At 31.1% G+C, this 16161-nt stretch overlaps 1 protein-coding gene across 1 annotated transcript; it reads left to right on the plus strand.

Moving 5' to 3' along the window:
* The first annotated feature begins 14256 nt into the window (after positions 1-14256).
* On the plus strand, positions 14257-15926 carry LOC108337311 (thaumatin-like protein 1). The gene is made up of 3 exons (XM_017573810.2): positions 14257-14433; positions 14608-15277; positions 15461-15926. Exons 1-3 carry the CDS (start codon positions 14370-14372, stop codon positions 15636-15638), a joined length of 912 nt encoding a protein of 303 aa, XP_017429299.1. The 5' UTR covers positions 14257-14369; the 3' UTR covers positions 15639-15926.
* Positions 15927-16161: the final 235 nt, after the last annotated feature.

Below are 16161 nucleotides of genomic sequence, written 5' to 3' on the forward strand. Positions count from 1 at the left end.
AGGATTTATTTTTAGATTACAGATGAATGAATTTGACAGTACTGAATTTCTAAATTTTAAAATTTTATTTGAAAAGCTTGAAACATGAGAGTAAACAAATGAGTAAAAACGTGTACGAACTAAAGGGAGAAACAGACTAAAGTCACTTTAGAGAAGAATTAATTATATTTATAATTATTTTCGTAGGGTAGTATTAAAAAAAAAATCCATGCAACTTTTTCCATATCTTCCATTTTTGCTTTTTCACCTTTTCATTTCCTTCCTTTGACCCTTCTTTTAATCTTTTACGTTTTAATATTATGCAATAGAAACCTTTTCACATTTTGTTCACCGTCGTCCCTATCTCCATTTCAACGTGCAAATAAATTAAACCAATTGTGCATTAGCTAACGTTAGGTTAACGAGGCTAATGAATATGGAAAGCACTTTTCGCTTTTTGTATCAAACATGCTGATCTGCTGCTGATGCAAATCTTTATTAAAGAAGTTAAGAGTGCATGCAAAACCAGAAGAAAAGGTGTGTGACGACGATGACGATAAAATAAAGTTAAAAAAAAGAAGAAAGAAATCTTATCCACATCACTACTTTACACGACATGTAAGCGAATAATGGAACGATGAATACGTCGACACTGTCGTTAAATTCAACTATCCGATGCTGGCAAAAGCTGCCAGAGTCTTCTTATATTGTAAATTCCTTTATAAGCTTTAAGAGGTTATCATATTTATATTTATCAACTATTTCCTTCAAACAATGCTACAAAATAAAATTATAATTACGTAGTCCTTTGTCATAATATTCCACTTACGTTTCCACCTTTTCAGACGACTTTTTCCTATGTGGGTCGCATTATGCAGTGAGAGTTGGATTGGAACAGTTAACTATAGATATCTTCGACCTTTGTTGAAAACAAGAACATGGATTAGGTTTAATGAAGAGAGTGGTGGTGAAGTGTGATTGCGGCTGTAATTTAAGGTAGTTTGGTAGTGTGTTGACAGAGATGAGAAAATGAGTGAGTGATGGTCTGAATGTGTAGATGTTATGTTTTACTTATGTCTCAATCGTTATCCACTCATATTTCAATTTAACCACGTCATTTTTGGAGTTTTGCACACATCAAACACTGACTTTCACATGTCTATAGACCACTTTCAGAGACAAATTGCAGGTAAGATTTGGTGTCAGTGACCTCAAAAAGGTTAAGAAAAAATATCTGAAAACAAAGTTTTAATTTATTATGTCGTAAAATACTGTGTAGTTTTTTGGCGTGCTTGTTTATATTATTAAATATATTAGTTTTGTACCATATTTAGAACAATTTTACTGTTTATATATACCACTTTTTTTTTATTAGAACGTGCTAGACATGAAAATTTTCTTAGAAATAATCTTTGTATCTCTTGTACTTTATACATTTACTTAAAACTAAAAATTATTTTATTAGAAAAAATTAAGTATAAAATTGAAGTAAATTTATATACTGGTTTATGTTGGATAAAATTGTTGACATAATCACGAACAATATTTCCTGATACGTGTAGATTCACTGTCCTTAAGGACTTATCCGCGGTGTATTGCGCAAGTCTCCCAAGATGCAACAGGAACTTCTCAGAATTTCTAAAGATCTCAGAGCTAGCAAGGATCTCTAAAGAGAGAATAAAATAAACTCAGAATATTTTTAGGAGAAGAAGAAAAGAGAAAGAATGAAACTAAGACAAGAGAGAATGAGAGAAGAATGATTCTGATAATGTGTTTTGGAGTGAAGGAAGTGCTCTATTTATAGAGTTCATGGATCAGGCCCATAACATAAAAATCTCTTAGAAAATTATTTTTTAATAAATATTAACGTTGCTAAACGTTGGCAACAAGGCACTTTGGAAATATCTTTAAAACCAACCGTTAAAAGCAAACTTGCGATCCAAGCTCGAGAGAAAGCTTCCGCTTTTGATGGCACAACTTTTGCAATATTATATTAAAATAATAACAATCCCCTACATATTGCAAAATATAAGAAACAATGATTGGAAGAAAGAAAAGAAGAAAAATCCTAGGTTTTATAAGATGTAATGCATTAGAGCTGGTATAGCAAGTTATATGAACCAGTCCTAGATCAAGAAACTTAACACACAGTATAGTTGGTATAGCAAGCTATATGAACCAAAGATACTTAAGTGTGTTAGAGGTTTATCAATCACAGTACACCCTCACAATCCTTGCTGTTATCGCTGTGATGCGCTTACTAGGCCATGCGCGTGCCCGATATTCATGAGTGCTCTAGAGATCATGCCAAGATCTCATGCAAGCGGCCCCACTTGACACTCATATAGGTGATTTCATCAAGTGTATGCTGCAAATCATACACCACCCATAAGGGATATGAAAATCATTAAAAACTTTGTTTAAACTAAAATTCTTTCACCACATAGACTTTTAATAACAAAGTTTAGCCTCTCGATAATGCAGTCTCTAGCACTTTCACACACCATAGGAATGGACATAATTGATTAAAATCAATTTAGTGCTATCAGAACTAACAAGTGACTTGTTTTTACCCATATGAACCTTATTCATGGGATCTCCAATCACAAAGGTTGGGTTACCATCACTTGTTTGTTTGCAAGTGGCATAAGTCTCATTCCCCTATTTCTAATATCATTTGTCTTTCTAGCAGTTTTGTCAGAGGATCTGCTAGATTCCGTTCTGACTTCACATAATCAATGGAAATAGTTCCACTTTTTAGCAGTTGCTTCACCAAATTTTGTCTCAATTGAATATGTCTAATCTTTCCATTGTAATTCTTGTTTTTAGCTATAGCTATTGCCGACTGGCAATCACAGTGTATTGATACCGATGGGGTTGGTTTCATTCCTAGTGGAATGTTCGCTAAGAAGTTTTTCAACCACTCAGCCTCATTACCAGCCATCTCAAGAGCAATAAACTCAGATTCCATTGTTGATCTTGCAATAATTGTTTGTTTGGCTGATCTCCATGTAATCGCACCACCCCCAAGTGTAAATACATAACCATTAGTGGATTTTGTCTCGTCTGAATCAGATATTCAGTTAGCATCATTGTACCCTTCTAGTACAACGGGAAATCCACTATATTCAATGGCATAATCTATTGAACCTCTTAAGTATATCATAAGCCTAGCAAGTGCATCCCAATGTTCCTGATTTGGACATTGAGTGTACCTACTCAGTCTACCTACTGCATAAGCAATATCAAGTCTAGAAAAACTCACTAAGTGCAGTAAGCTCCCAATTATCTGGGCATACTGAAACTGAGATAATGATTCTCCTATATTTTTCATTAATTTGGAATTAACATCATAAGGGGTACTCACTGGTGAGGTCATAAAACCTAAACTTCTTAAGAAGTTTCTCAATATATTACTCTTGGGATAGTAATATACTATCTCCCTTCCTTATGATTCTAATACCTAAAAACACATTGGCTTCACCCATGTCTTTCATGTCAAAGTTTGATCCTAGAAACAATTTAGTTCTAAAATTTAACATGTCATCCACATACAAATATATAATGACACAATCACCATTTTCAAATTTAGAATACTATCAATATCATTAGGTGAAAAGCAAAAATTTATTTTTTCGAGTAATTAAGTAAAAATTACCTACACCTCCACAATTTTAAAATATTTAAGATTGGTAAACGAGAAAATACCTAGTTGTACTTTTCTCTTTGTAGGTAAAGTATACGAAAATTTACTCAAGTACCTCATCTTCTTCGTCCTCATCCGCGGTCCTTACAAATGCGATCAAAAAAGCCATCGTTGCTGCGAGCACCTTGGCAGCCTCCGGAAGTTATGGGTTTCGCAAATATCATCTGAGTTCTGAAAACAAAGTTTTGATCCTCCGGGATTGAGTTGTTGATGTCAGCCATAAGTCCCTAAGATTGTTGTATCCTGGAGGGTTTGCGTAATACACCGCAGATAAGTCCTTAAGAACAATGAATCTACACGCCTAAGGAAATATTGTTCGTGATTGTGTCAGCAATTTTATCCAAAAGTTTAATATGATGTAATATTGTATGTGTCGTTTAAATTAATGTTTTAATGTAGCGGTTTTATAAGATAAGAATAATTAACTTTTTTATTTTAAGCATAGCATGCCAAACGTTGATGTATTAAATTAAGATTAGAGAACATTATGTTTGATTTTCCATTAAGTCACTCAAAACCCAAATCCAATTTTCTGGTGAACACATAAACTCCCTTCAGAATTTTGGGTGGTGGTGTTTTCTATTTTCATTAATAAATTAATATTTTTATGGCCATTATTTTGGGCTGAGTTAATTTTTTATGATTAATTATTAATAGTAAATGAATTAAATTGAGCTTTTTGGGAAACAAGTAATAAGATAACAACTATTTAAAAACATATATCTAATAATTTTGCCTTTTCTTCATTTACCAGAATAAATAATTGTTTGGATTTCTCAGATTTTACACAAATAAAGTTTATAAAAATGCAACGACATTTTTAAAATTGTTGAAAATATATAGGTTTCAGTCATGTGAGATCATATAAAAATGTAATGGCCTTTTTTATTTTAATTTTGAAAACAACCGATACATGTTATGGAAATATAGGTTTCGGTTACAACCGAAGCCAAAACATCTTCCTTTCTTATTTTGTCTACATATAATTTAATTGTGAAATCAAAATATAATGTCGAAAATAATCAATCTCAAAAGTCTTTTCTATACTTATTATTAGAATTTCATTAGTAAAATATCAAAGATAATTATTTTTTAGTAAATTGTTAGTGTTAGAAACTGTGAAATAATTATCTAAATAATTAATTGCTACTTTTTCAATCTAATGTTATAAGAGAATCCTGAATAAATATACGTAAGCGGAATAAAAATATTTTGTAGCTTAATGTCAATAAAAAAAAATGTGAAGAAATTTTGAATATGTTCGCGTAATATGACGTTTCAATAAAAAGATAATATAAGAAAATTCTATAATAAATAAGATAATATATAAACCATAATAAAAAGTTATATACAATATTTTATCCTAGGAATTTGAGATATTTTACACTTTTAGTTTCTAAACAATTTATTTGAGAGACAAAATATGTCCCTAAATAATGCATTTGAGCAGCAGAATCTTTCATTTTTTAAAATTTAAGAGATTAATTGTTTCGTTTGGGAAACTAAGACCGAATTTACTAAAACTAAGGAATAAAACCATAACACTAAATCTTTTGTTAATTAACACATCTTCATTTCTCTGTTATGTAATAAGTAAACTCTGAAATTTGATTGATCCAGGGAGGTTAAATTTTAGATTTCGACCAATAAATAATTCCCTACGCCAACTGAGTTCAAATGCAAGCATTAAGTTCAAATTTGTTTTCTTAAAAGTTTTCTTAAATGTGCAATTGCAATTGCTTCTATATGCTATCTTTTGGAAAATTAATGAATTGATATAGTTTTATTTCTATATTTTCACTTTAATTATGTGTACAATGCCTTTTATATATATACCTCTGGGTAGGTCTTCTATTATTGAATGAAAGTTGACTTCACTGTATAATGCTTGGTCAATTGTTTAAAGATTATATTTCATTTTCATTTCCCATCTTTTTTCTGAACAATATTGCGTTCAAAAAAATATGTTCTTTCAAAGTTTAAAGGACATGTTTTAAACATGAAAGTGTATGTCTAAGTCGTGAAGATATTGATTTAATTTTTATATAATAAAGATTTGGTGAATTGTAATAAAATATTCTTCCATATGCTTAATTTGACATAAATGTTAATACAGACGAAAGAAAAATAATAAATTAAATTAAATTTATTAATGGATTTTTCAAGAGAGAATGGGATGTTTATTCAGTCATGCAATAATAAGATTAATCATCAATTATGATACTATTAATGAATCTTTCAAGTAAATTTGAATGAAAAAAAAACACTTATAAACTCAACTTATAAGGTATTGACACCAATTCTAATCAAGAATTTTAAGACTATGTGTTTGTTAATTTTCATTTTTATATAATGTTTTCATTCTTTTTTAGTGTTAAATCTAAACTCACTTAAATTATCAATTCTTACTATATTAAGATTTTAATTACACTACAAGGAAAATGTTTCATTACTTATTATAATGAATTTATATTTTTTTGTCTTTTATATATAAATTTAAGTAACATTGATTACATGCCTCATAATTAATTTCCCTCTAGAATATTCAATATTAGTATAGTTGTTTTATTTATAGGTACATGTTTACATTTTGTACATTTGAATACATATTGTCTTTGAACTCTCGTAGAAATTATTGGCACCATTAAGGGGAATGTAGTGGCAAACACAATATTCGTCTTGCTCCCCTATTTATGGGCATAATCTTTGTTTTATGGTTATGCAAGTATATTTTTACGTGGACGCAAAATAAAACAACTTATCTTCTTTTTAAGAAGTTGTGGAGCCAATTAATATGCATGCAAAAAGCTGAATTTCTCTTGTATTTCATTCTTTCGATTTGTTAGTGTCTAACTTTTTATTGTTTTGACGGAATGCTAGCGTTGAACTTAGATGGTGGATCATGGAGGTCCCAATTGTGCAATAGGAAATAGAGAATAAAGCTTCCTCTAAATGCAAAATGTCTTAATGTAATCCACTCTCATAAATATATATTAAATCTTACAAACTAAAAATGTTAGACTATATGAGTTATTATAAGATAATTAATATTATACTTAGACAGTGCATATATTAACAAATTCACTATTAGTGAAAATACCTTCTTACATGCAACATGTGAATTATGATATTGGTTATTCTACTCGTTTTGCTGATATATAAGTTAATAATTGAACATTAATGTTAGAGAGAATTAAGTTTGGTTTAAAGTTTATATTTTAATATTTTATTAGTTTCGTTCAAAGTATATTTTAATGAGATTTGTTATTTGTTGAAATTATTGTGTCAATTGTCATTAGATAATATGTCAATGTTTAGTTTTACATTTAATATGTATATTTTTTTGTACGAGGGATGTTCATATCAACTAAATATAAAACAAATTTTATATATATAAATGAGTGCAAATTTCGCATCACAAACTAATTTTTAGGATTTAGTTAGGTTTAAAATATACTTCTTAAGGTGGTATAAAAGTTATCTCAAACCTAATATAATGATATTTATTATTTGTTAAATTTATTATATCACTTATTATTTCACTATCTATTAATATTTAATTTCATACACAATAAATATATATATATATATATAAATAAATAAAAGCACATGTTTTAGATATCTTACGTTAACTAAAAAAATAAATTTATACTATATTATAGTAAACATAAATTTTATCTTATAAATTTTAATGTTGTAAAATTAAATTAGACTTAAAATTTACTTTTTAATAATTAATATTGAGAAATATTTTGTATAACATGCCACGAATTGGTGAAGCAAATTAAATTTATAAATGTTGAAAAGTTAAGAAAGATTAACAACTTTTGTTGTCGTGGTAAACAATTTGTTTTGGGATAAAAAGGAGAGCATTAAGAGCTACCATCCATCATTATTGGATTCAGGAAACTCATTAACATGGTTTTGGTTGGCAATGACTAGTGTTGAAGAATGAGTTTGAATGTGTGGATAATAAACGTAGCTGACATGACATACTAATGGATGTTATAGTTTCCTTTTATAGTTTAAAACCAAATTAAGTGACCTAATTAGCACCACCCAACACAAAACGATGTTGCATGTCCATTGCAATGTCTGTTGTCTTGTCTTCTCCAAGGTAAGGTCAAGATGATGGAATTAATCGTCAAATTGACACGTAGGGTTCTTTATTTTGCATGAACGCACCACAACAAAAACCTTTAGGTCAACACGTGCTGCATTTTCATGCCGCCCACCAATTATATGTCAACACCACAGTATTGGTTTTTCATAATATTTCTATTCAATTAAACTTTTTTTTCCTCTCATCACTTTCTTTTTCTGCCAACTAACAAGTATTTGGAATATTTTTTTTCTTAAAATGGAAAGTGATGTTAAATCGTTTCAAAAAGGAAAAAAAGGAGCGAAAAAAAGTGATTTTTCATGTGATTTAAAAGAAAAATATGCTTTAGGAAATACAGGGTCGATGAAAGAAATAGCTCATCTTTCTTTTACTCTATCAAATCAATTTTATTGGTAAATCTCCTCCTTTTCTAAAAAAAGCCAAAGAAAAGGAATCTCTACCCTCCAGCTCAAATTTAATGAAGTCGTTTTAATTATAATCATTTAATCAGTGTCTCTTAGTTTAGATTATTAAATAACTATGTGCTTTGTAACATTTTAACTGTACATATCAACAATTTACTCTAACATTGCCAAAATCAGAGAAACCAAATGAAAGATTACATGTAGAATTTATTCTATTTGATTGAATTGAAATGCTATATTCAACAACGTGAATGCTGATAAAAGAAATGATTTTATGTACATATATACACTTTATAATGCTTTGTTTGTAAGACTGTGATTTCTTAGAGGGGCAGTTTCTTGAGGTAGAATGATGAATCAACATTTGAAATTGTAACAACGATAGTCCTGTTTTGACTTACTCTGTATCACGATCGTTCACGTCTCTTTACCGGTATTTTTCAAATATAGTGTTTTCCTTATAAAAGATAATTTGACACTTAAATTAAATATATTTCTTAATAAGGTATTAATCAACTGAATTATGTTCCTCGAATTATATTCCTCGACATCAAACTTATATTTATATAATTTATGATAATCAAATCTATTAATTTATTATTATTATCATCGACAACTTATTAACCGTCCATTAATAATTGTTATACAATTAATTAGTCTTCAATTATCTTTAATGACTATTTATCTCGATTGGCCGTACCCCTCAATTGACCGTTCATCTTACCGTGTACTAACCAGCCCATCGTATAATACAATTTTTATTTGGTGTTGAAATTGGTTGAAGAATAAAACACCGACATCATAAAATTTATAAATTATGAGTTTACCATAATTCAAGTAGAGGTAATTAATGGATGTCCAAAGAGTTTAGCACTGAAACTGATATCTCATTCCCAACGCTACATTATCGATTGGATGTTTCCTTGTAATAGGCTAAATTATAAGAACGAAAACCATAAAAAATTCAAACCCGTAACCATTCCCATTGGACATTTTAAAAGTTAAACATTCTGCTCCTTCCATTTTATTTACGTATAGTACTTGAATTCTTTTTTTTATTATAGGATAATTAGTTTTTATAAAAAATTAAAATAATTCATAGTAAAATAATTACATAGTTGAATATTACCAGTCATTAATATTAATAAATGACCAATTTAAATACTAATTCTTTTTATGACAAAAAAATTAGTGAATAATATTATTTTTTATATTTTAATTCATAAATTAATTATAATTTTTTATTCAAAATAATGACTATTTTAAAGACTAATAAATTTTTATTTATAATTTAGTATATAAATTAGTTATTGTAATCCACTATTTTTTTTTTCTAAAATTGGTTATTATTTAAATATTTTTTTATAATAAAATATTTAGTTAATATTTTTTGAAAAATAACGCTATTTAACATTTGGTAAATTATTTTTATAAAATATTAACTATAAATAATTTCAACACTCTATATCAACTATAAAATAATACATATCAATGTTTAGAAGAAAAAAAAATCTAAGTTACATCAACTGAAAAAAATCTCATTACATGGTAAAATTATTTGGTAATTTTTTTTTAAAATTTATTGATAATTAATCTTTCAGTGATGACTTTTTTTAGAGATAGAATCCATCAATAAATGGAAGTTAAATTTTTTGCCAAATTCAATACTTTTTTTATAAATTAAGTGGATAAGACGAAAAAAGAGAATGAGAAGAAAAAAGAATAAAAGTCAAAGACAAAAGGATAGTCAAGATATAATGACACTGTCACAGTAGTATTGACGAAGGTAGAGATAGAGGAGGAGAGAATGAGAAAGAAGAGTAAAAAACAGTAACGATGACGAAGAAGAAAAAAGAGAAGGGAAAAGGAGTAGGAAGAAGAAGAAAAAAGAAAGAAAGAAAAATAAGAAAAATAAGAGAAAAATACTCAATAATAATATTTATTGACAAATTTATTTATGACTAAAATATGTCTATAGTTATCAGTATATTTTTTTATTTGTTGATAAAATTTTATCAACAAATTTTAGTCAGCGTTAATCTATCTTTGATAATTTTTTTTGCAATTATCAATTTCTTGCAATGTTAGAAATTGTGAATAAAAAATAATCACGATGAAAATCTTATAAAAAATATAAATTAAAAATATTGAGAAAAAAAGCATCACATAGATTAAATTATTTAACAGAGTTAGAGATTTTACTTTATTTTATTTAGCAAGACAAGTTGATTAAATGTCAATCACTTTTATTTTTTATTTTTTTTGTAAAAGATGTTATATCTTATAGTGTTTTAACTAAATAATTTGAACTCATTATATTTGTCTATCCACAGCATCACTTTTAAACAGTTTTTTTATTTCTTATAACTGAGTATAAAATCTTAAAAAACTAAAAATACTTGAAGTAATTATTCATTAAAATAAATAAAAAGAATATTTAAATTTATTTTCTAAGAATAATTTTAAAATAAACACGAATGTAATAGTAACTGAAAATGTAAAAGTTTCTAAAAGAATAATATAAAGACGGATGCAATAGTAACTCAAAATGTAAAAGTTATATGGAAAGATAAGTGATAACGTATTACTGATAGTTATTTTAGAGTGAGAAAGGCGTAATGAATGTGTTATCTGTTTCAAAAAACAAAAAAAATTAAGAAATTTAAAATTAACTTGTAGTAAAAGAAGTAAAAATTTAATTTTGAATGGAAATTTATATTAATTGTTACTACAAAGTTATTTATAAAATAGGATATTAAAACATAAATGATCTGACATTAAGGTAAATTTGAATTAAAGATAATTTGATAGAGTAAAAGGCAGTTAAGAAAAAGTTTGCAGACAGATAGACAGTGGCTCATTTGGAATACCTAACGGTATATGGGAACATGCTCTACAAGTCACTTCAAGAACTACCACCTTATTTAGTAACCTCATCCACTACCAACCCATTTACAATCACCTCACTTTTTTAACTAACACTAACTAACTGTTTAACTTCTTTCTTTTTAAAATCGAAGATTTAATACTACAACTTAATTTCATTTCTATATATCATTTCACAATTATATGATGCTATAAAATAAAACATGTTATATTTACATTTAAATTATAATAATGTTTATTGATTTTTAATATTGAATCTGTCATAACCATTAAAAATCCATAGAAACTCCGTCTTAGTGGATTATATGTGTCAAGGAAGGGGAGTTGGAAATCAGAAAGTGGAAACAGGTGCCTGAAGGAGAGTGGACGTTCGTTTTTTGTGACGGCAGTAGTTAGTGCCAAATTTTCAAATGTTGTGCCACTTCTCTGCATGCTTACCTTCTTCTCGTCTGAAACCATTTTCCCCTCCTTCTCTCTAAGATTTCTTAATCTTCTCTCTACAAAATCTTACTCTTTTCTTCCTCCGATCATCAAACAGACCACACCTGAGCATTCCCGGCATCGAGGGCGTTCGTTTGAATCGATCAGTTTTCAATTCTGAGCTGGTAAGTTCATCTCTCCCTCAGCCGTGTGGTTTCCTGGCACATGCAAACCTAGTTTATGGGTTGCATGAATCAATCATCTTGTTCTGAGAGTTTCTGGATTTTCTGTTTGGTTTAGTTTCGGAAGTTGTCGAGCGTTGAGGGTAGAAGGATTTGTAGAGGTGAACCAGTAACCATATTTGTGAGCGTTCGGTCACGTTAAGAGGTAAGGGAAGCTTATATAATTTGATTTAGTTTCTTACTTTGAATGGATGCATGTTCGTTGATTGTTGAATGAATATGAAAAATGGTTGTTACTGCATTGTTGACTGTATGAGAAACTGGAATGAGATTGTGTTTGATGATTTGGTTGATGATGAAATATGGTATGTTGTTTAAAAGTATTATTGATTAATGAAAGACATGAAATGGGTAGGGATGTTGTCGAGAGTCAGTATTGACCATTCAATTATACAAGCGTTCGTTCTCAATAGCGTTCGTTCTTAATAAGTGTTTGGTATTAGACCAGCGCTCGTTCGATATAGTGTTCGGTTTTCTTGTGGACTCGGTTGGAACTGGATTCTTTCATTTGGAGAGAGTTCTAGTTGAAGACTAGCGTCTTCGTTTCGTTTTGTAATATTTGTACTTAAGCGTTCAACCAAGGATATTCGTTCCTTGGTATTTGATTATAAACTTCAGTATATCTATATGTACTTGTATATTTCATTCGTTCTTGAACATTAGTTAAATGATATCTTATATTTATCAAGCCTTTATTCTATAAATTAAGTAATGCTCGGTCTTGCTAAGTAGTGCTCGGTCTTACACCAAGCGCTCGTACTAAGTAGTGTTTGGTCTTACACCAAGCGCTCGTACTAAGTAAGTGCTCAGTCTTACACCAGGCGCTAGTTCTCATTTTCGTAATCTATCTTTATAATAAGAGCGTTCGTCCAAACTCAATAGTGTTTGCTCTCTACAGTGCCCGGTCTTCGCCTGACATTCAGTTTCCTTGATGTTTAACTCATTAAGAAGCTAAGTATTTATTGGCGTTCGGTTTCTTCATATGATTCCGTCAAATGCTATTATTTGATGTCCTACAATATCTGTCTTAATTGGTTTTGGCCTAGAGTCTTAGTACTCGACCTAGGCTTTACGGTGTTCGGTTTGAAATCTCAAGAGTCAGTTCATTAAATTGGCTCACTTGGAAATAACGTTCGATTATATTGGTCTCTGAGAAGTATTATTGTATTCGGTCCCTTTCACAACAAGTGAGTAACTCTCTCGATTTGATTAGTTTTGGGTTGGAGACATCTCGGTCTCACTCCAAGTTTTCAGTCTCGTTCTGGGTTAAAAACTAACGTTCGGTATTTGGTATCCTACGGGATCTTTATTCAAATTGGTTAAGTTGAAGTTTTAATGATGAAAAATGATGGAATATGATATGGATGAAATGACTTGGATTATGAAAGAGTATTCCGGGGAGGAATATCTTATGAATGGATATTGGAAATTGGTAAAGTATGAATGTGGATAAAGCTAAGCTAGCGGTTCATCCTGATATTCCGTAATTACTCGTTTCTCACGTAGAGAAGGGTAAGTCATGTGTGAGAATGGCAGAAGGTCCTAGTCCTTATGGTTAATTTGGACAGATAGGACGAACGTCGTAGCTACACAGAATTCATACAGTCTGGACAGTCAGAGTCTAGTATTAGGCTTTGCATGAAAAAGTTAATGATTTATCTTGTTTAGTTGATTGTGTGAAATATATGCTGATACATGAATTAAATTACATAAGCTTACCCTATTTTCCTGTCTTGTCCGTTTTGTATATTCGGTTATTGTCCTGTCGCAATGATCATCCGTGTGGATGTGAGCAGAAAGAGAAGAGCTGCTGGAATAAGCGCTAGAAGAAGAAAGTTTGGTCGAGGTAGAAGTTAAGACCGAACAGTAGAACCGTTCGGTCAGTAGTCAGTTTAATTGTACGATGACCATTCGATCATCTTTTACTTTTTTCTTTTGTATGACCGTTCGGTATAGGCATTTTGTAAACCGTTCGGTCTAGATTGCTTATTTGTACATTTTTAACTTTCTCGTTATTCTGTAAGGTCGTTCGACCATAAGCGTACGTCCTATCGACCATAAGCGTACGTCCTATCTTTTATAAACTGATCTGTAGTATTATTAATATGTGATTATTTTATTATATAGTTTTATACTGTATTTTTGAGATGTTACATAATCTTTGTAAAAAAAAATTAAATAATAAACGGGTAAATATTTTTAATTAGATCCTTTAAATCGAATTTATAATTATTTTTACTAATTAAATGATCATGTCACTTTATCTAGTACCCCCGCTGGGTTCTATTTTTATAATAGAAGTTATTTCTCTCACTATTACATTAAGCCACTTACTAATAAAAAAAATTAAGAAATAAACGGAAAGATGAGAAAATTAGGAAATAAACATAAAGATGAGTAGGTTCATGTCACCTTTTCCCTTCATTCATCTCGTGTGTATGTGTGTGTGGTGCTTATGTATATATATATATATATGAACCCATGAGCTAGCATTTAGATTCCCCCAACTCCATTCCTTCTTGGTTCTTTCAGCACTTAACCACTTACACATTCTTCTTCACTTTTCATTTCGAGCATTGCTATCAACCCGTTTTGTTCTAAATCCAACCATGTTTCCCTTCTCACATTCATCTCATCAATCTATCGTTTTCCTACTTATCCATGCTTTCATAGGTACACATGCCATTTCAAATTAAGTAAATGTTTGCGTTAGTTTTCAATATGAAAATTATATGATGTTTTAATATTAAGTGGAATAATATATTTGATTTTATTTGGAGAAATGAATTCCCTTAAAACATTGTTTGACAAAGGTTGCTCTGTTTTCGCAACATTTGCGGCATGCAGGGGTGGGAGTTTCGGCGACAACATTTACATTCGTGAACAAGTGCGACCACACAGTGTGGCCGGGGATTCTAGGAAAGCCGGACCTCGGAACATCCGGTTTCGAGCTCAAAAGGGGAAGCACGCGAACCTTCGACGCGCCACCGGGTTGGTCGGGGCGTTTCTGGGGCAGAACCGGTTGCCAGTTCGACGACTCGGGCCACGGAAACTGCGCCACCGGCGACTGCGGCTCTGGCCAGGTACTCTGCAACGGAAACGGCGCCACGCCGCCGGCTACACTCGCCGAGTTCACTCTCGGGTCCGGGTCTCCGGACTACTACGACGTGAGCCTCGTCGACGGTTACAACCTCCCGATGATGGTGGAATCCAGCGGCGGCTCCGGCTCGTGCGCCACCACCGGATGCGGGGCGGACCTAAACCGACGGTGCCCGGCGGAGCTGAGGGTTGAAGGCGGCGACGCGTGCCAGAGCGCGTGTCGCGCGTTCGGGAAACCGGAGTTTTGCTGCAGCGGCGCGTTTAATTCACCAGCGGCGTGCGCGCCTTCGATGTACTCGGAGATTTTTAAGAACGCGTGCCCCAAATCTTATAGCTACGCGTTTGATGATGCTACCAGCACTTTTACTTGCACCGGTGCGGATTACACTGTCACATTTTGTCCCTCTTCTTCTCCAAGGTACTATTCTTCTATTCTGAGAGTGAAAAAAGATATTTGTATAAATTTTCTTCTACATTTTATGATTTTTCTACCTACCCATAATCGAAAATATTAAAAAGATAAAAAATTTAAAGTGGCTTATGAAGATTAGGAAGATTGTGAGTGTATGAAATTTAAAAAATGAAATTTGGGATTTTGCAGTTTGAAGTCTTTGATGGAATCGGGGCCAGGATCATCAGTGGAACAGGCAGCAGTGGCTACTACTTCATGGATAGCCAATTTGGCTACAGGGGATTCCAGCAGAAGCAAACCATTTTCACCTTCCAACTCTGCATTTTTTCTTTCTGTCACTTTCATTCTTTCCTATTTAGTCTCATAGACTCTCTGTGTCCCTTTCAGAATGATATCTTCCTTCTTTAAGGGACACACACGCAAGTAGGATCAACACCATCATCAATACTAATTGCTGTATAAATACATTTTAATAATTTTCTTCCTCTCTTCTTTCACCCTTTGTTTTTTTTTTTTTCTGTCATTTTTTTATTTTTTGGTCTGGTTGTTGTTGATTCCAAAATGATGATGGGGTGTGGGGTGAGGGAATGAAAGTGACAGCCCACATGTAAGAAAAGTATTACGTAGGAGTTGAGGCCTGTTATCATTTTTCTTACGGCTCATGGAAATACCTGTTTCATCTCTACTTCCATTTTTAATCACTCTGAAAATAATGCATCGGTTTCGAATGTGAAGATGATTCCTAATGTGTATTTATTTGGTTAGTCATTAAACATAAATTTCTCTACTATATATATAATTCTGATAACATGTCAAACAAAGCCTTTAATCACTATGCTAACCTATTGATCCTGTGAAAAGAAACCATGCTAACAATGAAGATAATTTTG

The sequence above is a fragment of the Vigna angularis genome, chromosome 1, assembly GCF_016808095.1.
Source record: "Vigna angularis cultivar LongXiaoDou No.4 chromosome 1, ASM1680809v1, whole genome shotgun sequence".
Taxonomy (NCBI): Eukaryota; Viridiplantae; Streptophyta; class Magnoliopsida; order Fabales; family Fabaceae; genus Vigna; species Vigna angularis.

Coding starts and splice junctions, on each gene's coding strand:
- LOC108337311 (XM_017573810.2), top strand. CDS start 14,370: ATGTTTCCCTTCTCACATTCATCTCATCAATCTATCGTTTTCCTACTT. Junction 14,434..14,607: donor ACTTATCCATGCTTTCATAG/GTACACATGCCA, acceptor TGCGGCATGCAG/GGGTGGGAGTTTCGGCGACA. Junction 15,278..15,460: donor TGTCCCTCTTCTTCTCCAAG/GTACTATTCTTC, acceptor GGGATTTTGCAG/TTTGAAGTCTTTGATGGAAT.